The sequence below is a fragment of the Lissotriton vulgaris genome, chromosome 8 (assembly GCF_964263255.1).
Source record: "Lissotriton vulgaris chromosome 8, aLisVul1.2, whole genome shotgun sequence".
NCBI lineage: Eukaryota > Metazoa > Chordata > Amphibia > Caudata > Salamandridae > Lissotriton > Lissotriton vulgaris.
In genome coordinates this window covers 140,082,037-140,109,208 of record NC_141696.1, presented here as the reverse complement: position 1 = coordinate 140,109,208, position 27,172 = coordinate 140,082,037, and the positions used below count along the sequence as shown (strand labels likewise).

Here is a 27,172-nt window from a genome sequence, read left to right as displayed (position 1 = left end):
GAAAAATCAAGATGTGAGCAGATTATCTTTCACTTTTTTCTCCAAGTGTTTGAGCCGCATTGGCATTAATCACATGTTGAAACCATAAACGCGAGCCTTGGTGTTAGATTGTGTGATAGACAGTGCCTCCCACTTAGTAATATCACCTCAGGTATGGAGAAGCCAGAGTTGGATAACGTTTGTATCATCAGCATATAAAACCGCTTTAATGTGACCCACCGGCTTGTCTTTCTCAGGGATAGCTACTGGCTGATGGATCAACGCCAACAGCGGTAGAAAGAGCCAGAAGAAATAGCAGAGGGGACAGTGGGCATCCTTGACGAGTGCTCAGTTTTATCCTAGATAGGAGCCCCCCAGTCATTTCCATGAAGCATACAACACACAAATTTGGCGAAAAGTATGTTTCATCGATTGCATCCAAGGGTCATAAGTAGTGGGTTTATCCCTGAAGCACGATTCACCCTGAATATAAGATTGAACCAAGAAGAACGTGTACTTTAGATTCACATCGGGTGTGCAGGTTATAATGCTTCCTGGCTTTAGAAAGGGTATCTGCTGCCACTTCCTAGATCATAATATGTAGCTTCAGTATTTTGTTAGAGACTTTTTACCACTCAGCATGTAGGCACAGTGTGACCACCATGCAGATGTATAATCTGTGTTTTTGCTACCAATCTAAATGAAGAGAAATGGTTTCATCCCCGATTCTTTTTCCGCAGCCAGAAAAAAAGCAACTTATGATAAATTTGCAGAGGAAGGTCTCAAGGGAGGAATCCCCCCTGAATTTGGTGGAGAAGGTGCCTGGGTTTCTGGATACGTGTTTCATGGAAATGCAGACAAAGTCTTCCAGGAGTTCTTTGGAGGAGATAATCCATTTGCTGGTAAGAAATAGCAGTGAATTGCTGAAGATGTATATTATCTTCTACTTTGCTTTTGTGTTTGCAAACATGAAACCTTTCAACCCAATTTACAGGGCAACCAAGAGGAAAAATCAGTCAATAACCGTTATTAGTCAAATCAATCCAATATAAATCTATACCCTCCGGTGAACATAAAGGATTGTGAGAAGTCAGTTTAAGGAGGTATCAGGGTTCTGTATTATAGGGAAATATTGGGCCTCTGTCCAATCAGCAATATGTAGGGTACCAAGAGGTCTCATAAAACCACCTACCTTGATTCCAGTAATTACTCCCTCCCTTGGCAATGTTTGCTAGCTAATCTGCCTTTCTTTATTCTGGCTGCTAAATGTTTGAGAAGAAACTTGAGGTGCATGACCCAAGGATCTGCATCATACGTACCCATGTATGAACACAGGCATACACACATGTACGCGCAAACACACACAATGTTTCACATCCACACTCAATACTGTTCATTATGCAATTCCCATGTAATATAAATACTTACCTACTCTGATAAAGCATTGACCCCCATACCTATTTGTCACTCCCCATGTTCCTGCCTGTCTTTAAGATGAGGTCTAGACGTTGTTCCCTTCCACCCATAGGAACCATAGAGAGAGTAAAACTTACAAATGTATCCGTGGAGGGTTAGTGTTCCCAATTGTGACAGACCTACTGGGATAATGGTGAACCTGTAGTCTGGTGTTTTGTGCTGTTCCTACTCCCAAACAGTATTGAGTTCATGTATGATTCTACCCGGGGCAAACATGTCCTTGTTGATTATGCGTATTCTCTCAGGTAACGTAAATGCTCAACAAAATATTGGAGTATCATAATAGCCATTATGTGAATTAATCCCCGGCTGACATTAAAGAATGACCATGAGAGACATAGTGAGCAAGACCTCTGCAGCCCCAGATGCACACAGGGGGTAGTTAGACACACTGGACCCTCACGTGCACTTCATCCAGTCATAGCTCTAGTGGCTTACACTCAACTCCCCTACCTGCACATCAGTACAACTGCTCTACCACTATAGTACTGTGAGTCCAACTTACCACTACCTTCATAATCAGCACACCCCCTCCTTTTCTTTTTTTCAAGGATCCCTTACAAAGGAACAACACCACACAGAGAGAATGATCCAACACAAAAGGGTCACATAACTGTAACACCAGTACCAAGCAAAAACCTATATATCTCTGAAAAAACTCAAAGTATCGGGTATAGTAAATATGTACAAATGGGACTGTCCGCCTTGTCAGTGCTCTTAGTGCTCCTCTCGCATCAGGTCCATTGACGAAAGGGGACGTGGAGCTCAAAGGGGTTTCAGATCGATCCGCTCAAAGGGGTTTCAGATCTAAGCAATAAGCTCTGTGGCTCACCTTCAAGTCATATATATTAACAATGCTCCATACATTAGGCCCAACTTTGGCTTAGTCACCGAAATGAAAGGTTAAGTCAGGTGGGGCTCAACCTTAAGACACAAGCATCATCTGCCTGCTCAGGACCTACATCATCTCTGCCACGAACATCTGGCCAGCATGTGTAACATTATGGGGCTTGGTTCACAAAGCTTACAAAGGAACAACACCACACAGAGAGAATGACCCAACACAAAAGGGTCACATAGCCATCAGCCATACAAAGTTCATTTATGCCAATGCAGTAGTTCGCAAAAGGATTTCTTGGATGGCATGAATGGGTGTACTAATGTGTGCTGCATAATGCACAGAAGTAACTCCCAGGCAAGGGATGGAAAGTGGACGGAACAAAGCATGGTTAAAAGACTCACCATGAGAAGGCCCTGTGTTCTTTTCAACCCTGCAACACAGCTACCTTAAGGCCTGGGAGAGGTCAGCTCAGTACATTTACACATGAAGTACCCTCACCAATCCACAACATATGGGATCAGCACTGCCCAGGTGGCCCGGTGGGGTCCAAGGCGTCTGAAATCCACACAGTGCCATCTTGGATCTCCTTCACACATCCTTTCTGGGTGATCATGCAGCAAAACAGAGAATCAGCTAACATGGCGTCTAAGCTGTTACAGCTACCCCACATGGCTTCTCTAAAATATTACTAGTCAGCAAAGAAGTCATGGAGATCCATACCCTGCCAGCTTCTACCGCTAGCCCCTGCCCCCTTCCTTTTAAGGGGTGTCATTGAGAACTATGATCCCCAATTCTAGAGACAACAGGTGAAGAGCGCTAGCCACTAAACGCACGTATGCTGGTGCAGAAAAAGTGCCTACTGAGCCTTATGGTCACTTGAAGCAGAAGTGCCAAGGATGAGAGGTTTGTATCTTGGATGGTGATGTACCTCAGTGCATAGTTCATCCCTAGGTAAACCTAACCAAGGGGGAATCCTTTTGTCCTTCAAACCTGTGAGTTATCAAAGGACTGTAGTGGTCCAGGCACAGTACCCACTCAGCTTCTCAAATAGAGGCTTCCAGCTCCTTCAAACTGGACTTCCTGCTGCACAATGTCCATGCCAGCTGAATGTTTTCACCTCGACTCGGTCTCCTATTCTGAGGAGTGGGTGTCCGGGCTTCACGACCTAGTATGAGTGATTTCAGAGGCTCAGGAAATACCTAGTGTAAGCCTGTAAATCTCATGGACCGCCTATGAAGTTTGCCTATGCTGTGACCCCAGAGTGATATATCCATTTATACCGTACAGCCTAGGTCCTAGCACAATATGCAGAGGGCATTCAGCATTAACATACACCCCACATTCACATACTTGGCATACATCAGACTCTGTAGAATGAAGGACTTAAGCCATAGTATATGATAGTACATGTGGATCTCCTCCATACCTAAATATACTAACATTCATCTCCACTCCGAGGGTCATTCAAGTTACCTAAATATTTCAGAGTGAAGAACATATCCGTTCATGAACCTTGGTATACCAAAAGAGATTACCACCAGGGAGCCACACCTCCTGCAATATAATGCTGAACATCACGCGTACCCCTCACCTTTGTGCCCATTTGTTTATTTATTTATTGGAAGTATTAATCGAGAGTACGGTTACCTGAAGCTGTTCTGGTGCTACTGACTGACATAAATCCTCTACTGCTTGAAGAGCCAGGTCCCTCTTTCTTGAACACCAGAAAATTAGAAAGACGTCTCATTTGCACGAAGAGACCGACCCTGGCCTTCTCTACCGGGAATGTTGATATCAACAGCGGTTCTGTCGGGTTTGAACCTGATTGCTTCAGAGCATGTACACATGTTTCAACATATATTCAGGCATAATTGTATTACTTATTATGACTGTTAGACCAAGTTATAGAGTGCAAATCCAAACAAAAGAGAGGGTCAATAAACGTTTTAATCATTGAATTGTTTTTTCATTCAAGACTTGGTTTCCACTGAATTTTCATTGAGACCCTCCAACTATGCATAAGAATTAATCACAAAATATGGCGCATTCAGTTAAGTGAAAAAGTGACATATCTTGAAAACATTGTGACTGAGTGACATAATGATACGTGAATTATATACACATAAGTGAAGGATATGGGAAAGGAAGGAATTTTGGGAAATCACGGGGGCCAGTCTATAACTTAATGATTATTGAATCCAGCGTGCCATATTAATTGGCTGTGGCGTTGGATTCTGTTGGCTGGTCCTCTGTTTTTCGTCGACGTTTCGATCCTGTTGACGCCTTAATTATGGGACTCTGGCGGGTCTTCTACAGGACAGGGGAAGGATGGTGATGTTGCGCCTATGTTCCCTTTGTTTGAACACCACGGAACTACGTTGGTCACATCTAGGACGACGAATCACCGTAGCATTTTTAAATTGCGCCTCCGGTGGTCGGTCTGAATTGAAGTTTCTTATTCCATGCGTTTTAAATAGTGGTACCCAGACCATCTATCAATTTCCAGTCTGTGATCATAAAAAACTGGTATTTCTCAATAAATGATTCCCTCTGTTATATCCAGATCGTCCTTCAATTAATTACGGCGATCCGTGGTCAGCGATCATGCTTGCCATACCAGGATTCTGTTCGGGTACTCGTCCGTGACTGTGCAGCTTGCGAACGCGGAACCACCGTGGTGGCTTGGCTAATCCCTCGAGGACGTTGTCTCTACCGGGAAGGCAAATGATCTGCCTCCATGATAGATTTTCCTTATCATAGGAGTCCTGGGAGTACGGCAGAAGTGGAGCGCGGCGGCTTCTTGGGAGAATACCACTATCCATATCCCCATATCTTGTGATCTGTACACTGGGACAGAAAAAGTGGCTACTGAGCCCCTTGTTCCGAAGGACTCCGCACTTGCACACGTCCCACGCATGCACAGAACTAGATAAGGGGGAGAGGTGTTCTCTTACTTCGTTCCTAAAGCGTTCCACGCCTCCCACTGCACATCAGAGCCTCCTCCTCTCTTCTTGAATTCTGCAAGAAGTTAAAGACCTGGCTTTTCAATTAACCAACCCACCATAGGCAGTGCTAGTCGCACACAGACACCTGCTTCTCGTCAGTATACCTTCGCGGGCGATAGTGCGCTTTACAAATACACTTAACATAACATGTTAATCTGAAGCCAAAATGCTAAGGAAGTGATGTCTGTATACTGGGTGTAGGTGGACTTTGCCGCCACTTATGCTTCTAATACTCCCTGCTGAGAAGCATGTCCGCAGATAGTCAGACAGATGGACAGTGCCTGATCTCCTAAGCGGCCATGTCTACTCGTGTCACCTCATTGGCTGCTTCACAGGTTACCCTCTACTGCCATCACTCATATTTTATGCCAAAAGGTAGAATTATTATCGCACGAAGGAAGAGAGCTGTATTTCACACCATGTTTATATGTCATCCTTCTTCACTTTTACACTGTTGTCTTCTAAATCCCAACCTTTTCCATCTTTCTATCTGTGTTTTGTGGAAAAATGAGTCATTTGCTGTGCATTTTTAAGTAGTTGGTTGACATTTGTATGCCTGGCCAATGAGAAATGAAGGGTGTGCCACATATTTATATCTGCTATTGAAGTTACACAAACATAAAAAAATAAAAATGTCAATACATGCTAAGTTGTGCTCTGTTGTTTTTAGCATGCTTAATGCCACTTCCAAGATATTGTTGATGTGGGCCATGTAAGAACAAAATAGTTTGTTAATGTGATAATTACACATAGGAACAATGTCAAGGGAAAGCAGAAACAAACACATAATGAAATTAAAAACATACAAATAGCAGCCTGAGACACTTACAAATGGCCGCAAAGATCACAGTTGCCAATAAAAATCCAAACCTCTCAATATTTCATTACAGGTGCCCACGTTTAAAAGGTATCAACCACCCCAATCCCCTATTCGGAGGGAACCAAAGGTTGACTCCCAACTACACATTTTACAATAAGACTCTGTACTGTTCTTGGCCACTTAAATTGAAAAGTAGGCAAATCCAACAGGAAAAATCCAAGTTATTTGTGTAATAATCAAGTCCTTCTAATTGTAGACAAAACAGAATACATGATGGTCCGATGTTGGTATGAGACAGTTCCTTTATTTATAGTTAATTTGTAATAAAACTTGTGTGTGGCCTGTAGAGTTATCATTTTCCATATCCAACGTGTTTCGTTTGATCAGAACTTCTTCAGGGCTTTTAACTGTCCATGTTCTCTTTGTCCATATTTATGTGAGTGATCTGATTCACAGTGTTCACTGTGTGTGCATAATGGTCATTAATAAACCTCTTATATCTCAACTCCCTGTAGGAGGAAAATAAGAAATAATGATGTTGGAATTTGGAATAACATGCAGGTTTTCCCCTTTTCAAAGGTGCTCACACTGGAAATTCACACTGTTTTCTGTGAAAGATTTTCGGCTAGGTTTTACCTGCGCCCAACTTGGAGTTCCTATTTGTGGGAAAACTCCAGTGTGGCTCAAAATGGGAATAATTGGAAAGAGGGCCATCATATTTCGTTACAGTGCTCTTGAAGCTTTGCCTGTAGTTCAAAAATTCTACCATCTGTAGCTCATCCATTGGCTCCATGCAAGTCAGAGCTGCTAGCGAGTGCAAGGTTCAGTGGAATTGGTCTATTACATGGAGGAGAATATGGGAATAATAGATGTTGGGGTTCAGATCCCCTATATAATGTTGTGAAGTCCTCACAGATGACAGAAGTATTTATGGGGCCCACTGAGAGAGATGTAGTGGGCAGGGTAAGTGGTGTTGTGGTACTAGTGAGTGAGATCCCTAAATCGTGCACACTGGGGTTACATTTTAATTTGAGAGACAGATGAACAAATTGCTATTTTGCTTCAAACCGGTCTTCTTGGCAGCAGAGGCTGTTCTATCTATCAGAAGGATGTGATCATAACACTTAAAGAAAATAGTATTTGAATGATGCTTATACTTTCAATGATGGTGTCACTTTGTTACAATTATTCTAAATCTTTTCATTCTTAAGAGTTTTACAATAAAGATGGCTCTGAAGTCAACAAGGGATTTGGCGGACTCCGAGGCAGAGGAGTGAAGAAGCAAGACCCACCCATTGAACGAGACCTCTATCTGTCCCTGGAAGACTTGTTTTATGGTTGCACGAAAAAGATCAAAATCTCTCGCAGGGTAAGCATATATGGTTGGTAAGACAGCACAACACCTGTGCATGCCAATGCGCAACACCTGTACATGCCAATGCGCAATGGGACACAGGACACTGATTCACATCCAGAGACCTGTGAACCATCCTTCTGAATTAGAGGAAAGGCACACCTTGAGTACCAAGGAGGTGAAAGATAAGGATGCCATTTATACACAACCCTGTGAAACTTTAACACTGCACTGATAAAAGTGCCATTTATTATTCTGATCATTTAATAAATGTTCTAAATGGATTTAATAATAAGGTAATGGAGGGTTAAGATGGACCTCATTGATATAAAACATGCTGTGGGCTTTAGTAATCCAGCTACTTGATTCCCAGAGTCACAATGGAACTGTGACCACAAAACAGGTATATTTTAGGTGTATATGATGTGAGATGTGCATAGCTCAAGTGTCAAGGAAATGTCTAACCATTAATAAAAACACTATCTGTCCTTATAATAAAGGCAGCAGATTGGGACTGACTCATCAGAAGTGTTATCTTCTGTAAACCAAAAGATGTACATTGAGAACCTGTACAGCATTGTGAGCAAAGTGTAACAGATGTGGTCAAATTTCAGGTGATGAACGAGGACAGACACACATCTGGCATCCGAGACAAAATCTTATCCATTGATGTACATCCTGGTTGGAAGCAAGGAACCAGAATTACTTTCCCAGAAGAAGGGGACCAGGTAAAGTCTTATGAGGCCAGCAAAGGTATTGCTGCTAGCACAGATCCATCATTTTGGGGAGAGGATGTGGCCTTACGGCTAGAGTGGTTGAGCTCGACGCTGGGAACCGGGTTCGAGTCTGGGCAGGGACACTCAACATCCTGTGATTCTGGGCAAATCACTTAATCTCCCTGTGCCTAACAAAAAAAATGAATGTGTCCTCATGTAATGCTACTGGTGCTATGTAAAGCGCATTGATACTTTATGGTCAAGTTTGCGCTATATAAAACTCCAGAATTTTTTATTTTTTTAAAAATTGCATTTAAAGTAATATTGAGAAATGATGGGCAGTGCAATCAACAACACACATCACAGGTCTTTTTGTGGCCTTTCAGTGCCACAAATAACCGGAGCCTTCTATAATGAAAATGTTTTTCACAATTATTCTAGAAAATTGCCAATGTTTAAATATGTCTAAACATATTTAATTATTGCAGTTAAGTTCTGTAATCCGTTTTATAAATGCAATTGAATACATGATTGCCAAACATCCTATTCTGGTCAGCCAGGTCTTCCTAAAGGGTAAACTTATCCACAGTGTGACTATCAGAAATTTAGGGGGGGAGGTTTGAGGAATATTTTGAGTCTCACCCCCTTTGACACCTACTCCCAGCCAGGATATGAATGTTAGTGAACGCCCATTTCAGAGCAGCTTACTGTTGCACGTTTGTTTTCATTAATTCTTCCATGCTGATGACGGCCCCCGGCCGTCATGCATCACGGTGCTCGTGTGATGATGACGGCTGGGGCCCGTCATGAACCCGCCCACTCAATAAAAGTGCTGCACAGGCGCAGAGTCTCGGCCGCGCCCAATGGGTTAAATCAAAGCACTGTTATCAGCATGATGCTTGTCTTTGCTACAGCCTGGCACCTCCCCCATGGATCATTTAAGGCTCTCCAAGGGATGCCTGCCCCCCCCCCAGTTTGAAGACCTTAGATCTAGCTGTTAGGGCTTTCGGTAGGGTAGGGTAGGGTAGGTTTAGGTTTAGAGTTTGAATTAGGTATATGCTAAGGTTAGGTTTTAGGGTTAGACATAGGTTAGTATTTAACTTATACTCAGTAGCGTTATTCTCAGTAGAGGTACTTTTGAAGTAATGGTAACTTGACGTAGCTGCATGCAGTGACATAATACCATGAAGCAGGTTCTTACAACACATTACACTACGTGGTTGTCATATCATAGATACAAATGTTACATTACAACTGCAAGAGTTTAGATCGGTGAGTGGTAAATGAAAACAAATGTAAAAGGTGCAGAAAAAGATTGGTAAGTGAGGTTCATTCTTGTTGAGGACTTAAGAGCAGTAATTAGTACTAACCGATCTTGTCACACAGACGCATCTTAGTGGTAGATAGCCAGGTTGGTAGGACAAGTCCCAGACCATTCTAAGGTCAGGTAATATTGGAGAGGTTGTTAGGGACAAGGACATTTTGGAGGAGGGATTGTAGCATAGCCTGAAAGAGTAAGGACTGAATGGGACTGAAGACTAGAGTAGACTGAAGACGAATTGGTTAGTTCTGAGGGCTGGATTTGACTGGGATCTCAAGACTGGACAAGAATTGGGTAAAATATGCAGTGGCAAACCTAGAGAGAAGGAACCAATAAAACATTGAACAGCAAAAACAGTATGAAGGAACAAAACAGAACATTGATAGAAATAGACTAACTATCTCACTGACAGTGTGTGTGATCCTCAGAAACTACAGAAACAGGGATAGTCGGAAAAGGATGTAAGAAACAAAAAAGGGACAGAACAAGAGTAAAAATACACAACGGGGTATTTGCAGGACTGGATTCCAAGAAACAGGAAACTGACTGAGTAAAGGAAAACAGAAAGAGTAAACCATGTCTAACTAAGTAAATAGAAACGAAAGAGTCTAGGGTGGCCGTCTTACACCAAGTCATCAGGGGAGGATGATCATTATATGAGGGTTTTAGACCTCTACCAATTTGCTCTGGTTGGGATTGAGGTGGGGCCAGGAGTGTACCAAAGATGAGGGGTTTTACAAGAGGGTTTGAAAACCAAGTGTTGAGCTGAATCACTACAGATAGTAATTGAGAATTGAAGGAAAATGTGGTAAAAATGTAAAGACAGGAAAAAAACAATGACAAGGAGGCAGAGGAGACGAGGCAAGGGATGAAAAATCAGTGGAAGGTAAATCCTAACCAAAAGGGAGAGTTAGAGAAAGTCAGATGGAGAAAAAGGTGGGCACCAGAATAGAGATTAGGAGAAGGCTAGGAATAGCTGCTTAGTGAAATGTACTGGAAGCGAGGAGATGGGACTAGGCAAAGAAGCAGGGTAGAAGATAAGGTAAGGGAGAGGCATTGCTCAAAGGAGGCAGAGGATGATCATCAAAATGGGATTCAAGAATAGGGACAGAAATCCATGGGAAGAAGGATGGAAGTTGAAGCCATTAGGCAGCAGTTACAAGCACGTGGTAGGGAGGAGTGCATTCAGGCCATCTGCAGGTCACTGTAGGCGAGGGTCCTTATGGCCATACATAATGAGGGAGAAGTGTGTGTAGCAGATGCTTGATACCCTTCCTCCTCTTCCCAGTGATCTCCTTAAGCTAGTTCTTTTTGGAAATGCAACTGACACTTGTTTTCACATTGTTCACATTGCTCAAGAAGGTGGTCGATCCACAGTGAATTCATACCAAGCTTTATAACTCGGCATTCAGTATAGTTTGTGACCACCCAGCCATTGCAATGATCTTTAATGATTTTTTTCCACAAATCTGAATTTTCCATTTAAAAAAATGTATGCTTTGTGATATTGATTCACAACAATGTGAAAACATGTAAAATATTTCCAAGATACGTCTGTAATTCTTGTAGTAAGGTGCTGTTTTTAATTGAATTGTTGAATCTGCAGCATTCTCTTTTTGACTCTCAGAGCAAAGTTTAAAGATTCAAGACAGGACTGTTCAGCCAGTGGTGTAGAGGAGGAACATCCAACAAATTTAAACTTTTCTACCACAGCACCAGCCCCCCCCCCCCCCCATTGATACTTCTGCCAGCATTACAGAAAGCTCCTTGGAGGAATGGGCAAGCAAACTCTGGCAGCAGTTCCATCAAGCCTTTGTGGCATGGTGGAATTGTCCTCCACAAATGTGGTTATTGGAAAAGTACCCCTCAAGGTGTGAGTAGTTTTCCAAAATCCCCAATTGCAGTGACCTTGATCTGTTAGTACCTTTTCCACAGCACATTAGGGACACCATGTGTGTCTTCATACATAACCATTTTGATTGTCACTGCAGTTTTGCATGGAGGTGGCACCAATGACAAATGTTGAGGACTGACATGTCTACAATTTTGTGACCATTACCTCACCATTTGTGGTAGTCATGGCTGCCAGATATCAGAAATGTTGTCATCCCCAAAATAAGAAGACACAGGTAGAGATGACCTGAAAAAACTCCTGCCGTTTTGTCAGAAGTTCCATTACTGTCAGCCTCTGAATCAGGTCCTTGGCAAGTAAGTTGAATAGAATTTCCTGTAAAGAGGAAATAGTGGGACTTCGGCCCAGGTGTTAAGGTCCACACTTTCCTCTTTAGAAAAGCGTGCTGAGAAGGGCAGGATCTGGCATACAGTTTAGCCAAAATCTAAACAAGAACTGAAAGTTTTTATGGTAAAATGTTAGATATAGATATGGTTGTATTAGCAATATAACTTTGAGTAGAACCTTCCTTCAGAGAGTACTTTCATTGTCATCTTTTCCAGGGACCAAACATTATCCCTGCCGACATCATCTTCATTGTAAAAGAAAAGCCACATCCAAGGTTCACACGACAAGGGAACGACCTGGTGTGCACAACCTGCATTCCCTTGGGAAAGGTAGGAACCTACATTTCTTCCACTACAGAGTGACTGGTGCTGTTGATAACATGGTGACTCTCCATGAAGTACTGAACAAGGAAGACATCCTGTTTCCTGGTCCAAGTCATCGCCTGCTCTTAAATCTTATCCCCTTTCATATATGGAAGTTCCCATTATCTTTCTTAACTGTGCTCATTCCCTTGGCTTTCAAGAGGAGCTTCTTTTTTTCTAATCTCATTATATTGGAATCCCCCCTTCACTTTGTTTTGTTCAGCTGTGTAAATTGTGCCCATACTTTGCTTGTTCGAGCTTACTCATTGGCCTTCATCTTCTCTGTATGGGCGGAAGCGGGCTGATTTCGAGGCATCTTCTGAAAGGTAAATTGAGCTTGGCAATCCTTGGCTTCTCCACGTCCGAAGCACACTCAGATGAAATTGTAAGAACTCATTAGTGTCACATGTATTTTAGAAACATTAATTTTCATCATTATCCAACACCTCTCCTACATTAGAGCATTCTTCTCCCTTCAGCAGGGGACATTTCTTGTAGCCTGATTTAATAAACAAAAAAACTTGAAATGCACAAATCTCATTTCTCCATTATGACTTATTACTTTAGGTATACATATACAATTGTAGATGGGTAACAGTGAATAACAGGGATATTTTTCACCGAGGCGTTCTGACTGACATCAAATAGACAGCGAGAGTTGCCTATGATGTCACTCAGAACCCCAAGGTTATGGTCTCCAAAATCATCTGCCCCTGTTTTCAACTGCTATGCAGGGCAAAAGGTAATATGGAAGCCATACTTAACATGACCTCTCATCCCTGACCCAAATGTCAAAACAAAATACCTTAACTGCAGTCCTTAAGAGCCGCCCCCCCCGCCACCTTGCTTGCTTTCCTTCCCTCTTCTGCAGCTATGATTTCTGCTTTCAGTCAAATCAGACAAGCAGCTCTCCGCTGACAGTCTCTCTGAGAGCCCTGCTAAGAAATGGGGAAACAGATCCTTTATTCCAATGGAACGAGGGTATATAAGCCATTAATGCAACAGATGTTCCAAAGGAAATTTAAGAAATACAGAATAAGCAGGGGAGCCAAGTACAAAAGATCCTGCTGCCACAGTAACAATTATGAAAAATGATTACATTTTAATGATTGGATTACTCATATTCATCAGATGACAATTTCAAACAATGGTGAGGTGCTACATGTAAACGGTGCAGTGCAAGTGAAAATAAGTGACAAAAACATTTGTTCAAGAATATTTACAGTGGGCATAACACAAAGTTGTCTCAACCAACAGGACAACATTTAGATATGGAGGAACAGCAAATTCCATCAAATCAAAGATTTTTCTCAAAAATGTCCTAGGTCCCAAGGTCAATAAGTGGTTAAGACATCAGTCGATGTTTCAACCCCAAAAGGAATGATTTAACGAGGTCTTCCTCAGGACAGATGTAGCAGGCTGGCCAAACATGAAGTTATGTCTCACAAATGAGACCATAAAAGGGGTTGCCGCATATGAATATGAGGTTGCCGCATATGAATATAAAGAATATGAGTAATCCAATCATTAAAATTCAATATTTCTTCATATTTGTTATTGTGACAGTAGGATGTTTTGTAATTCGTTCCCGTTATTTATGAACTATTTCTTAAATAATTGGCTTTCGAACATCTGTTGTATAATTAGCTCAGAGAGCCCAGTCAGAATGGCCTAGGCCTTTGTGATGTAGCAACTGTAACGTGTTTTGCTGTCAACTGTTGTTGCGTTATCGGATTTAGAATCTGGTATAAACATTTGAGGCTTCCTATGGGAGTCATGCATAACAATAGCATAACAATGTTGCTGATGCTTTAAATCATTTGTGAATGGTGTGGGGCAAACCAAAAATGGGCCAATCCAGTACACGAAAACAATTTAGGATAGATCAATGTTGATGGTGTTGCTATTTTAAGAGTGTTTAACCCATACTTGGATTTAACAATCTGATGCATTTTTTGGTTGCAGGCTTTAATAGGCTGTACTGTGGATATTGAAACTCTAGATGAACGGCTACTCAACATCCCCATCAACGACATTGTTCAGTAAGTAGTCATTGTTAAAACTCACAAAAACGAGTGAACTTCACATCCTTTACTCTATAAACTGTTCTATGCCAGCATAACAAACAATTAATGTATACATTGAGTGTATGTAGTGCTGCATTTAGTAGTGTGTGTCAGAGCCCAATATACTGGAAAAGTCAGGACTCGCAGACAGTCCAGATGGTTTGTGACCACTACCACCCCACTGACAGCTTGTAGTAGGGAAGGCAATGTGAAAAAATTGCCAGATTGTAGGCACAGTTCTACTTTATACTCTTCTTGCTTATGTATGCCAATGAGCCATTTGTGCTTGTCTCTCATTGTCGCCAAAGTTGTCCCTCTTATGTACTCTCCGGGTTGGTAGAGTTGTTTGTGCCTTTGGAAAGGGCTGCGTTCATGGTGGCCATCTCAAGCAGTGGACGTGGGCCCTGTCGAGCACTCAGCTCTACTTCCAGTGCCGTCTTATGTATCACTCATTTGGTTCAAGAGGTCTCATAAATTCCAGTGTACCGTAGGTTTTACTCAAAAGGCTCATAGAATGTAAACCACTTTGGTTCAGTAGACAGAATGACGGGCACTCTCCTTCCACCCATTACGCCAGTCTTGATCAGGTGGAGCTTGAAGAAAACCTGCCCGAAGGGCTGGATCAGATACCTGTAAGCACAGGCTCAATCACCAGGGCCTCTGCTGAGTTCAAGTATGAGGTGCTCACTCCCTTTAAAGGACTCAAGCAGTGTGGTCGAAGGAGGATATTCAGTTTCATCTCAGCATCATAGAGATTAATATTATCGCTTAGCTCCGATGTTGTTGTCCTCACTGCATTTTGTACTAAACCAAGTAAAAAGACACTTTGGGGATATTTGCAACAAAAGGTTGGAGCCCGGTCTTCCTCCAAAATGGGTGACGCCATGCTCCGACATTTTTAAAGACGCAAGGATGCACCGTATTTGCCAAAATACGTCGCACCTCTGTGTTCCCCTAACGCTGTCGTTAATAAAGCTGTCTAGCGCCAGCGCAGGCACTCTTGCGCCATGTTGCAAGGGTGCTTGCGCTGCAGGGGCGATTGTTTATGTGCAGGAAGGGACACCTCTCTGCACATAAACAATCTTAAAAGGCGGTTTGCTCTTTCCATGGGTCCTGCAAAATGCAGCACACATGGAAAGAGCAAGAAATGAGGAGAAACTAATAATTTATCCTTGTATCGCCAGTTTGAGACCAGGTATTCCTTGGTCTGAGTTTTTGGTGCTACCCCAGCCTTGTAAATATGGGGCAGCGTCAAAAAGCAATGGGTGTTGCAGCGGAACACCCACTGCAACACCCATTCCATGCCCCTTTCAAGCTAAGTGATGCGTGAAAAGGGGCCTTATTTACAAGGTGACGTTAAGCTATGTTAAGTGGCTTAAAGCGGCTTTGTAAATAAAGAGAAGGGGATATTGCCACCAGAACATCGCTAAAGGTGATGTTCTGGTGGCGATAAAATATCCCCTTGTAAATATGCCCTCTTGTCGGATCATCTATACCTGATTTTCACAAACCTAAGGGCTTAGCCAAAGGTAGAACTCAACCTTTGTCAACATCCATCTGGGGGTGTCAAGAAGAATGAGGTATTCTAGCAAAGCTTGTTGCACTCTGGTCAACCTAAATAGGAGGTGACGTAGTAGATGACAAATTGTATCTTCAACACACGGGGGACTGAAAAAGATGAAATCTTCCCTCTCAACACAAATCCAAGCCATATGCCTTGGATGCAAAGGGTTCTGAGATTTGAAAGAGATGCAGCCCATCTTATATCTTATTACTATTATAAAAGGTAAGAAAGAGGTATTATTTACATAATATTATAATTCAATCTCAGGGTTTTATTCCTAGAGGGAATTTTACATGTGTTGAGTTACTATGACTACATTTACTTTTACACTTTTAAGTTACTTTACTGCTTGTAGCTATTCACCATTTGAGTAAAGTTACTCGAGACTTATATGTCTCTAACCACTGAAAAGAGGGGGGTGAAACAAAGCGTGTATACTGGTAGTAACTTTATAAGTGCAAATTTACTACTGGTATCTTTGACACATCGGCAGAGATTTCTGCCACTATGGCAGAAATCGCTGATCAAAAACAAGACAGCATTTAATGAATTCGTAACACAGAGAAAGCCTTCCTGGGTCTTTATAACAGAGACCTGGGGCTCGGTTTCATCTGGCCCTGATCTGGTCGAGGCTATCCCTGATGGCTATGCCCTGACTAGATTGGACCGCACTAGGTGCAGGGGCGGAGGACTGGGAATCAGGTGTAGGGATGGCTTTTCTTGTCGTATCGACCCCCTCTCACCCTCCACAGAGAATTATGAGGCAATGCAACGTACCATACAGTTAGATCCCTCTGCTTCCTTTGTTGGTATTCTTTGCTATAGGCCCCCTGGCCCAAGGATTAATTTTTGCCATAATCTATTTACATTATTAGAACCCTTTATTAGCAGGTCTAATCTTACTCTCCTCGGTGACTTCAACTTTTACTAGGAATCACTCGAGGATAAAAACACCAAAGCTCTTCTCGAGGGACTTACCTCTTGTGGGCTTAATCAACTTGTCGAAGGCCCCACTCACACTGCTGGACATACCTTAGATGGCGTCTTTTCAAATGACACCAGACTGACGATCGGAACTCCGATCCCTCTGTCCTGGTCCGACCATAGGGCAATTCCTCTTTTTCTCAATATGACTTCCCTTGGTCCCGATCATGCCAACAGGAAAGGTTGGGAGAACAGAAGAAACTATAATAATATATCTAATACTACACTCTCCCCCTTCTTGACTAACTTTCACCCCCTCTCTCTGCCTGATGTTAATGAAGCTGCCCTAGGCCTGTCGGCTGCTCTCTCGAACGCTGTGGACTTGCTAGCACCCCCTAAAAAGCATTATTCGGCTCGAAAACGTCCCTCGTCACCCTGGTTCTCGGAACATCTTAGATTATTATGGCAGAAATGTAGACAGAAGGAGAGAGCCTGGTATGCCTGTCCTGACCCTCAGGGGAAAAATCCACATAAGTTAGCCCTGAGAGAATATAAAAAGGCCATAGCTGTAGAAAAAAAGAACTATTTTAGCAAGATTACCACCTCACTGAAATCATCCAGAGAGCTTTTTAAAGTCATTGACACTCTATCAACACCTAAAGCTATCGAATCAGTGAACGAGTCCCAGGAGCTTTGCAACGACATTGCAAGCTTCTTCCAAACTAAAATTTCTGACATCTATGTCTCTTTAAAATCCCTTAATATTAAACTGGATGCCAATAGGGTACGTCTGTCCCCTTCCTCCTCCTTAGGGTACTTCTGTCCCCTTCCTCCTCCTTTCCACACAATGAAACCCCTGAATTGGGCCCCTCGCCTAATTTCTCTAAATTTCCACATCTGACACAGGACGATTTAAATCGCCTCCTTGATTCCATCAAGTCATGTTCGCCTCTTGATCCATGTCCTTTAAAGATCATGAAGTCCTGCAGAGAGACTGTTCTTCCTTTTCTCCTGCAGGTTATGAACATGGCTATAGATGAGGGGTCTTTCCCAACCCCCTGGAAATCAGCGGTTGTCAAGCCCCTTCTAAAGAAACCTTCGCTAAACCTGAAGTTTTAAAAAACTTCTGGCCAATGTCTCTTCTTCCAGCCCCGGCAAAGATACTCGAGGCCCATCTTAATTATCATCTTACTACCCACTTAGAGACGACGGGTCTTCTTGACATTTCCCAGCATGGGTTTCGTGCTGCCCATAGCACAGAGTCTGCCCTCACTGTCGTAGTTAACAACATCCGCTCCGAAGTGGACAGAGGGCAGACCGCATTATTGGTGCTACTTGATCTTACAGCAGCATTTGATACCCTATCCCCTTCAATCCTGGTGGACCGGCTGAAGGGGATAAGGGTAGGGGGAACTGCCTTGAGTCTCCTATCTTCTTTCCTCTCTCAGAGACAACAAAGGGTCCAGCTTGGTAGTTTCTTGTCCCCCTCCCAGGCCGTGCAATGTGGGGTCCCTCAGGGCTCCTCCCTGAGCCCTCTGTTATTTAACATCTATGTAACCCCACTTGCTGAGGTAATAAGATCTTTTGGGTATCAAATACTGTCTTATGCAGACGATACCCAAATTATAATTTCCACCACCTCACCGGCCAAAGAGGCTGCTTCCAAATTTCGAACCTTTATGGAGGCAGTCTCGGAATGGATGGTGCTTAACTACTTAAAGCTTAATGGGGAGAAGACGGAGGTCCTAGTCTTTGGAGGAAACCACGATATCTGGTCCGAAGACTGATGGCCCCCTTCTCTGGGAGATTGCCCTAAACCTTCCAACTTGGCCAGAAACCTTGGTGTCCTCATAGACTCAGCCCTCTCCTTTGACCTTCAGGTCAACAGAACAGTATCCACCTGCTGCAATACCATCTGCATGCTGAAAAAGATCGCCCCCTACCTGTCATTTGAAGCCTGCAAGCAGGCAACAGTCGCCCTGGTATTTTCCAGGCTCAACTACTGTAATGCGTTGTATGGGGGCATTAATAAAAAATCCCTCCATCGGCTTCAGATGGTCCAAAATTCTGCTGCTAGGATGGTCCTAAAGCTGCCCAGGCTTACATCCGCAACTCAGGCCAGGAAGGATCTCCATTGGCTTCCCATGCATGCCAGGATTTCCTGCAAGCTCATTTGTTTGACCCACAGGGCTGTGTTTGGCTCAGCCCCCGAAGGTATAAAAACTCTTGTTAGTCCTTACTCTCCTAAAAGATCCCTTTGTTCATCCTCACGAAATCTGCTCGTCGTCCCCAGATTCAAAAAGGTGAGATGGGGTGGCAGAGCCTTCTCTACTCTGGCTCCCAAACTGTGGAACAGTCTCCCCCACGAACTCTCCAACCAACCCTCTTTGGCCATTTTCCGGAAGCTTCTGAAGACTTGGCTTTTCTCTCAGGCTTATTATTAATTTTTTTCTGTATTAGTATAAATGTCTATGTGTGGACTGCGCCTTGATGCCCGCCGGGCTAAGTTCGCGCAATACAAATCAACTTTCATTCATTCATTCATTCATGTGACAATCACTCTATGGTAAAGTATAGGGCAATTAGTAAAGTATGTATTTGTCACAAATTAATATATATTCATTTCATATATTTAATGTAAGCATATAGCAAAATCTCTAAAAATGCTACAGAACCAGTAAACTTAATATTTAATCAAATATTTAATTAATTATAAATATATCCTAAATTAAATAGTTTAAAAAAAGTTTTATTAAAAACATATCAAGTTAATCATTAACATTTATGTATTTCATATTAGAAATCATGACAAGTTATAAATAGAAGTAATTTAGATGAATGTATTTATTAACAACATTAAGTTACCTTTATTTTATAATTTAAAAAGGTTTAAAAAATAAATATATTATAATAGGGACAGTGTGCGTGGGTGAAGTAGACATCTCTCTCTATCGTATTGTGTAAGTGACTTTGCAAATGCTGCATAGCACAACTAGATCATGGAAATAAACAAACGATTTTAATTAGCAATATAAATTGGCAAGACAGAAATCTCAATTAAACATTTTAAAGGGACATGGGATTCGAGAGAATTGAGAAGTACATAACAATTAAAATCGAAGAAAGAGGTGTTTGTCTGTGCAGAAAGTCTTAAACATAAATCTCTAGGTAATTACTCTACATTTCAATAAAAGCTGGATTGTCATCTGACAAACTATAGGTTTCCCTTTTAAATGATGCCCGTGGCGTTAAGTTGTCTAACCAGTCTTCTGTTTTCAGCTTGAGATCATTTTTTCAATTCTTCAACACAATGAGCTTAATCAAAACAAAGCTTTTTGAAATCCATAGAGTAATTTCTTCATTTTTATAAAGAATAAAGCATGTACAATTAACAACTCCAACATTAATGCTGCAGGCCACTGTCTACTCTGTAACATCTATGGGTGTTCCCACATAATGTTCAGGGCGAGGAAATTCAAATTCTAAATCGCAAAAAGTGTCATAGATGAAGGCAATTGATCTTCATACTGTGACATAAAATAAATCCAAAGATGGGATGGGTTCTGATGAAATCGTGATTGTTAGCATGAGGGCTGCAGTAAATCCTAAAGGAGGCGATTTGTCAAAAAGAAGTCCTCAGTGGAAAACAGCGAGTTTGGCAGTTCCAGGACTTGAGTCCAGCGATGCTGCTCAATAAAGACACCTTCTGTCCTACCAAAGTGACTTCGTTCTGAAGAGCTTCAGGGCTGGGATCAGCTTTTCCACTAAGTTGAATTATGTCCACCAGGACTTGAAGGATGTGTTTTTTCGAAGAGGAGACAGGTTGGACTTTCAGAGAGGGTCTGAACAGGACAAAGCTCAAAAATGTTCTTATTACCTGCCATTGCAGTGGTTTTGATTGCTTTGTACGACTTGGAAAAATGGTCTTTATGCTCCTGAGCAAAGTTGCAAGTCCTCTTGGGAGAGAGGAGCTGGCATTTGGGTTTTGTGGAGCATGAGTCAGTGCTGGAAATCTTGTAAGGGGTGGTTTCTTGTTTCTTGCTTTGCTTTCCTGCCTTGCCTCCTTTTCCCCTGTTGGCCTGCCAGGACTAAATGGTTTTTCTATTTTTTATATACCGTATTGTTTCCTTACTGTCTAGAGGAATGTTTAATCACTTATGTATGTCTGTAGGTAGCATTTATGGCACGTCTTCAGGCTGCTGTTTCATTACTTCATATTCATCTGTCAATTTTATTCGTGATTTATACCATAAAAGGTGTATATTAACATAACACTTAAGCTCCACGTTCGCAAACATATATCCCTAGCACTGGCACGACAATTCAATGGTAATAAATGCACTTTTGGAGAAAATGACGTATGCAGGTGCCACTTAATAATTTACCTACAATAATATTTTCCTGCACTTGTGCTGCCCATCACCCTCCTATTTTGCTTTATAATTTCAGCTCAGAATCCACCTTTTCCCGTAAGCAAATAAAAATGTCAACAAATAGGATTTTTTTCGGCAAACAACTTTAGTGAACAGACTGTATGACTTCTTCAGGATAAATATGTTCGTTTCAATCATTAATTTAGTAGCACAAACAATCTTTGCTATTCATAGTGTGAAAGGCTCTGATGCTTTTCATTTTTTTAATTTGTTTCCCCAGTTCTCTGTAACATGCTTACAAGTACAAACTAGTTTGCTTTTTGGTCAAACTCGCTTCCCCCTCTCCATTCAAAATTATGAGCAGGGATCAGCTCGCCCGTGGATGCTCAACATGATTCATTATGATGAAAAAAAGGTGTCCTGTTGACTAGATTTGAAGTTTATGAGATGGGAACTGACAATGCCTTCATAGTTTGGAATAGAGGTTCTTCAATTTGGAACTCCTTTCTACATTCTGAGCTAAACAATATCTTACCCATGTTCTTAAACACCATGCACTCATCCCCATGCCCCTAAGAGAGGCTTATTTACAAGTCCCTTGCGCCGCCAATGTGTCACTTTTTCTTAAATAAAAAGTGACGCACTGGTGGCACAACAGGCTTGTAAATGAGCCGGAGAGTTCGGCAGCACCTTGGGGCATATTTACAAGCCCCTAACGCCACTCGAGCGTCACTTTTTCTGCTGCTCTGGTGGTGTTGCTCCATACCTCATATTTACAAGGTGGCATTAAGCCAATTAACGTGGCTTAACGCCACCTTGCAAATATGCCCCTTTCCGCAGCAGTCCACTGCAGCAAAGGGGCAGGCAATGTGTGTTGCAGTGGGTGTTCCACCGCAACACCCATTGCTTTTTGATGCTGCCCCATATTTACAGGGATGGGGCAGTGCTAAAAACTAAGGCCAGGTAAAACCTGGCCTTAGGATGGCGATAGGAGGAGAAAATTAATTTTGCCTCTTATTTTGCTATTTTCATGCATACTGCAGCACACAAGGAAGCAGCAAATCGCCTGTAAAGATAGTTTATGTGCAGAAAGGTGTCCCTTCCTGCAAATAAACAATCACCCCTGCAGCACAGGCACCCTTGCAGCATGGCGCGAGGGTGCGTGCACTGGAGCTAGGCAGCTTTTTTAGCACCAGTGCTAGGGGAAACGCAGGGGTACTCCATATTTTTGTAAATACGGCGCATCCCTGCATTTTGAAAATGTCAGAGCGCAGCGTTACCAAATTTAGCATTACACTGTGCTCTGATAATTTTCTTGTACATATCCCCAATGTCTGTAAACACTATACACTCCAACATCATATTCGACAACAACATTCTCTTCAATGGCAACTTTCCAACATCCTTATCAACCATACATACACTCCCAACACCACATGCTAAAACACTGTACTCTCCAACACCATAAGGCAGAATTACCACACTCTACAATGCTGTTACCTACAACAGCAGACACTCCAACATCTAGAACACCATCCTCTCCAGCACCAGACTCTTCAACACCATTTGTATCAGGAATATGGAGCATCTCCTTGAATTGTAATGTATGTTGTTATCTTTCAGCCCGACATACAGCAAAGTGGTGCCAGGGGAAGGCATGCCTCTTTCCAAGGACCCCAACCAGAGGGGAAACCTCATCATCAAGTTTGACATTCAGTTCCCTGAGAAGCTGACCCCAGAGAAGAAGCAGCTGATACAACACGCCCTCCTGATGTGAGGGCAGCTGAACCCAGGACATGGGAGTCCCTCATTAAAATTCAAACATCCTCTGGACTACATAATTGCAACTGTCATGTCACATGACTTTCTACTGTTAATATTACGATTCATTTTTACTTTGAAAACAGGATTTTATATTTATACATTGTAAATGGTATAAGCCATATTCTAATATGGGTGTCCGCTCACAATAAAAGGCTTATCTCTTCCTCAATTCATTGTTTGTATTTCGCATTACGTTAAAATAGGAATTCTTGTCATTCATATAGTAACTGATGTATAGGCAAAGAAACATACAGTGGAGTACTTTTTGTATGGTTATTCCTGCACTCCTTTTCCAGGTTAAGTAAGTAAGTATTGGATTTGTAGAGCGCGAACTTAGCTCAAGGGCGTCAAGGCGCTTTTGCAGACTGAGGGGGATGTGGACCAAATAGCATACTCATACTGAAATCTGTGAAAAGAGCCAGGTTTTTAAGGTTTTACGGAGGAGAGAATGAGACACCTGACTAGAAAGCTCTTCGGGGAGGGAATTCCACAGCCTGGCCGCAACCGTGGAAAAGGCTCTGCCTCCCCACCTTGCCTTCTTAAACCTCGGTAATATTAACAGGTTTTTATCTGAGGACCGGAGCAGTCTTCTAGGAACATACCGCTGGAACATTGCCTTGATTCACTCTGGGCCTAAGCCATAATAGGCATCATGGGTCAGGCACAGTGTTTTAAAAAGGATCCTATGGTCCAAAGGGAACCAATGCAATGACCTGATGGAGGCTGTGACTCAATGGAATTTTGGAAGATTCAGCACCAGCCTAGCCGCAGCGTTTTGCACCAGCTGCAAACGTCACACTAGGCCTTCATTAATGCCCAAATAAAGGGCATTACAGTAGTCCAATCTGGACGTTACCAAGGCAGTAACAGCCTGCTTGCGTGCTTCAAAGGAGAGAAAATGGGCAATTTGTCTAAGGATCCTAATGATCCCAAAACAAGTGGATACTGTCCTGCTGACCTGAAGATTAGGGAAAAGTGAGTTATCAACAATCACCCCTAGATTCTTTCCGTGTACACCAAGAATGTCTGGCCACCAGTCAGCGGACCAGATCTCTAATTTACTGCCAAAAATCAGGACCTCAGTCTTTTCTCCGTTTAGTTTCATAAAGTTTTCCACCATCCAGGAGGAGACTGCCTGCATACAATTCCTGAAATTAAGGGCAGAGTCCCTAATGTTATAAGTAATGGAAACCATCATTTGGGTGTCGTCTACATAAGACAGCACCTCTAACCCAAAGGATCTCACAACCTTAGCCAGTGGGGCAACATAGATGTTAAAAAGTGTTGGACTCACGGAGGAGCCCTGAGGAACACCACATCAGAGGCCGAATAGAATTGGCCAAATTTCACAGTCTGTGCCCTTTCACTGAGAAAGGCGAGACGCCGATCCCTATCTCCCTGAGGCATTCAGCCATCCTCACGGGAGACAGGGTATCAAAGGGAGCGGTAAGGTCAAGTAGAACAAGCAGAGTGGTATGCCCAGCATCCACTTGAGTACGATAGTGTTAAAAACATTGGTTAATGTTGTTTCCGTACTATGGTGACTCCTAAATCCGTGTTGTGAGACATCAAGTAATAGGTGATCCTTTAGGTAAGTACTGAGATGGGAGTATAGGTAGGTCTCCATAATCTTCGCTGGAACCGGCAGTAAGGAGATCGGTCGATAGTTCTTCAATTCTCCCAGATCCAGAGAGGGCTTCTTTAAAAGTGGCTTCACCACTGCCGTCAGGTAATGTAGTAGGTTTGGGAGAAAGCTACCACTGGGAACACTACTAGATGGATTTCTGCAGCCAGTTGGAATGTATTCTTTTTTTATGACTCTAGTATCTTTTCCAGACTCTTGTGCAAGTTTGGGTGGAGCTGTAGCACTTTATAAGTAATGTGGGACTGAATTGAAGGCAGCGCTGGGGATTGGATGGAATTGGATTGAATGGATAGTCATGAATGGATGGGATGACCCATTCAGCTTCCACAAAAGCTTTTAAAAACTGGTTGTAACAAAGCACTATCTCTGTACTTGACACAGGAAACATAAAACCACTCGACTCACTGTTAATAAAGGGGACGTTATGCCTAGTGAATGATCAATATAATTGGCGTGTCAGGTTATCTGAAGCCTATTAAAGTGCAGTGCTTGATTATGTGGCTCTCTTCTGCAAGACTAAAGGAAATAGACTCAAGAGCAACTTGGCTCATGGTCCCTTAGCAGAAAGATAAGCAGCAACCTCTCATGGCCTTTTAGAAAAGGGTAAATATATCCTCCATCACAGGATGGGGGGATGCCAAAACATATTTTCAAAGATAGTATTTTCATTTTGAAAAATTATGATCTTGTATAGAAAACATGATTATAGGTGGCTATATTTTGAAGTCATTTACAATCACATTTTTGCAGTATAATACATTTTGCTTAACACGTTTTGCCTGAGTCTCCCTGTCACCCATTCCTCACTTATAGCTACCTTCAGATTCTTCAACTCTCGATTCGCACCAGATGCTAGATTAGATCTATAAGCGCTGAAATAGCTCTCAGGCGCCAGAAGGTGGCCACATGGTTCCTACTTGACTGCTGCCTCCTCTAGATATGACTTAATAGAGCCATGAACAACACCACTGAGGGCTCTGGCTTCAGTTGCTTGTTTCCTGTGCCCATCGACATTGATCCTGAGTTTCAATGGAGTTTTATTCAAAACTTTTTTTGCTTGTAGGGAATATGCCACCTCTGCAGTGGCGGGTGCCTCAAAATGGGAGGGATGAAGCGGAAGGGGGGTGAAAAATAAATAAAATAAACTTGTCTCCGCCGCACGCCTCTCCTCCGTTCTCACTCAGCACTGGTAGCACCAGAAGCACCCAGGCTCCCAGACTCTCCCAGCCAATCATGACGCTGCATCAGCAGCATCATGATTGGTCTGAGCGGCCTGTTTGGCCGCTCAGGCACTGCCTCGGAGCCTGGGCATGTTCTCTACCGGGACAGGTGGAGAGAATGCTAAATACGCATGGCGGTTCGGCCAGCCCTAGAGGGCTGGACAAACCTTCATGCGCACTTAGGGAGTGCAAACCACCACTCACTCTGCTCTGGCGAGCTCAGCCCGCCCTGCCCGACCTGGCTCAGAGTCCAGCACAAAAAATAAAATGATCATAACGTCTTGATATTATCATTTTTTTTCTTCATTTTTTGCACTGCTCGAACAGTAGCGGGGCAACACTCCTCCGCCTTAGCGGAGGAGCCGCTACTGCACCTCTGATAGGATCAGGTTCTCAGCAGGACCTCCATGGCTCAATCGGAAGTCTATTTTGGACTCCCAGGGCCCACGCTTTTAGATCCTTGAGCCTGTAACGAGGCAGTACCTTCTGGGCAGCCACGCTCGCTACATGAATGCTGGGGACCGGCCCCTCAAGATTTATGGCACTTTGTTATGCCGTTCTAACAGTTATTTTCTTAATTGTTCTAGATTTTTGTTCCCTCATTTGAACGGGGTTTCATGTTCCTTTCTGGGTCTTTACAACCTGAAGTCTGTTCTTGCTCAAGTTGTGTTTACAATGTGGCCCTCTGTGTAGGCTCTTATTCTGGAGCTTGAAGACTGTATGGTGGGAAACATCCTATACAACAAATTTCTAACAGCGACTTACTTTTATAACGAAGTCTTAACAAAGAACCACAACACTTCAATGAAGTCCGGAACACTGAAGTCTTGAACCACGATGTCCGAATCCATGCTGACGTCTTGTTTGTATCCGGAAAGAATGTTAGGCACGTCACTTCTTTCCGCCCCCACCAAACCCAATCTGCACTTTGATTCGCCAGTGTTGGAGTATAACGTCACTATTCTCCGCCCCCAACTCTTCTGAATTGAACAGTATAGTAACTGGAAATGCCTCACATTATTTGGATATGGCGCTTTTTTAGGGCTCGGCCTACGTCAACCCTGCGTCAGCAGGGGAGGCGGAGCTTCGAGCTCTTATGTTATAAAAAAAAAAAGTTTCTTTAGGGGTCCGGGCTGCAACATTCTTTAGTGCGCGCGCGTTGTTTATGTCATCTGCCTAGTGATTCGTCTTTGCTGTGCTGTCTATTTAGTATCCTTGACGTGATAGGCTATATTTACTTTTCGTCCGCCATTTTTTTCATTTTCATGGCATTTTCTGTGTGGTTACGCGCACAAGCGACTTATTAATCTTAATTACGAGCTGTCAGAGTGCCCGTGTAATGCAATCCAGATGGTCTGAGCGGTGCAAGTGCTTCCAGACTAGGAGCAGGGTAGATCCGCGAAGATGAGAAACACTGAGCGCGAGACGGGCGCGAGAGGTGCA

At 42.8% G+C, this 27,172-nt stretch overlaps 1 protein-coding gene across 1 annotated transcript in view; it reads left to right on the top strand.

The window, feature by feature from the left end:
- DNAJB13 (DnaJ heat shock protein family (Hsp40) member B13) overlaps positions 1-23,033 on the top strand; it is a 52,721-nt gene extending 29,688 nt beyond the window's left edge. Inside the window, exons 3-8 of the mRNA XM_086933832.1 lie at positions 720-881; positions 7,333-7,490; positions 8,090-8,203; positions 11,967-12,080; positions 14,079-14,155; positions 22,664-23,033. Of these exons, the coding sequence (XP_086789958.1) occupies positions 720-881; positions 7,333-7,490; positions 8,090-8,203; positions 11,967-12,080; positions 14,079-14,155; positions 22,664-22,817 (779 nt within the window). The 3' untranslated portion in view covers positions 22,818-23,033. The remainder of the gene's footprint in view (positions 1-719; positions 882-7,332; positions 7,491-8,089; positions 8,204-11,966; positions 12,081-14,078; positions 14,156-22,663) is intronic.
- The last annotated feature ends 4,139 nt before the right edge of the window (positions 23,034-27,172 follow it).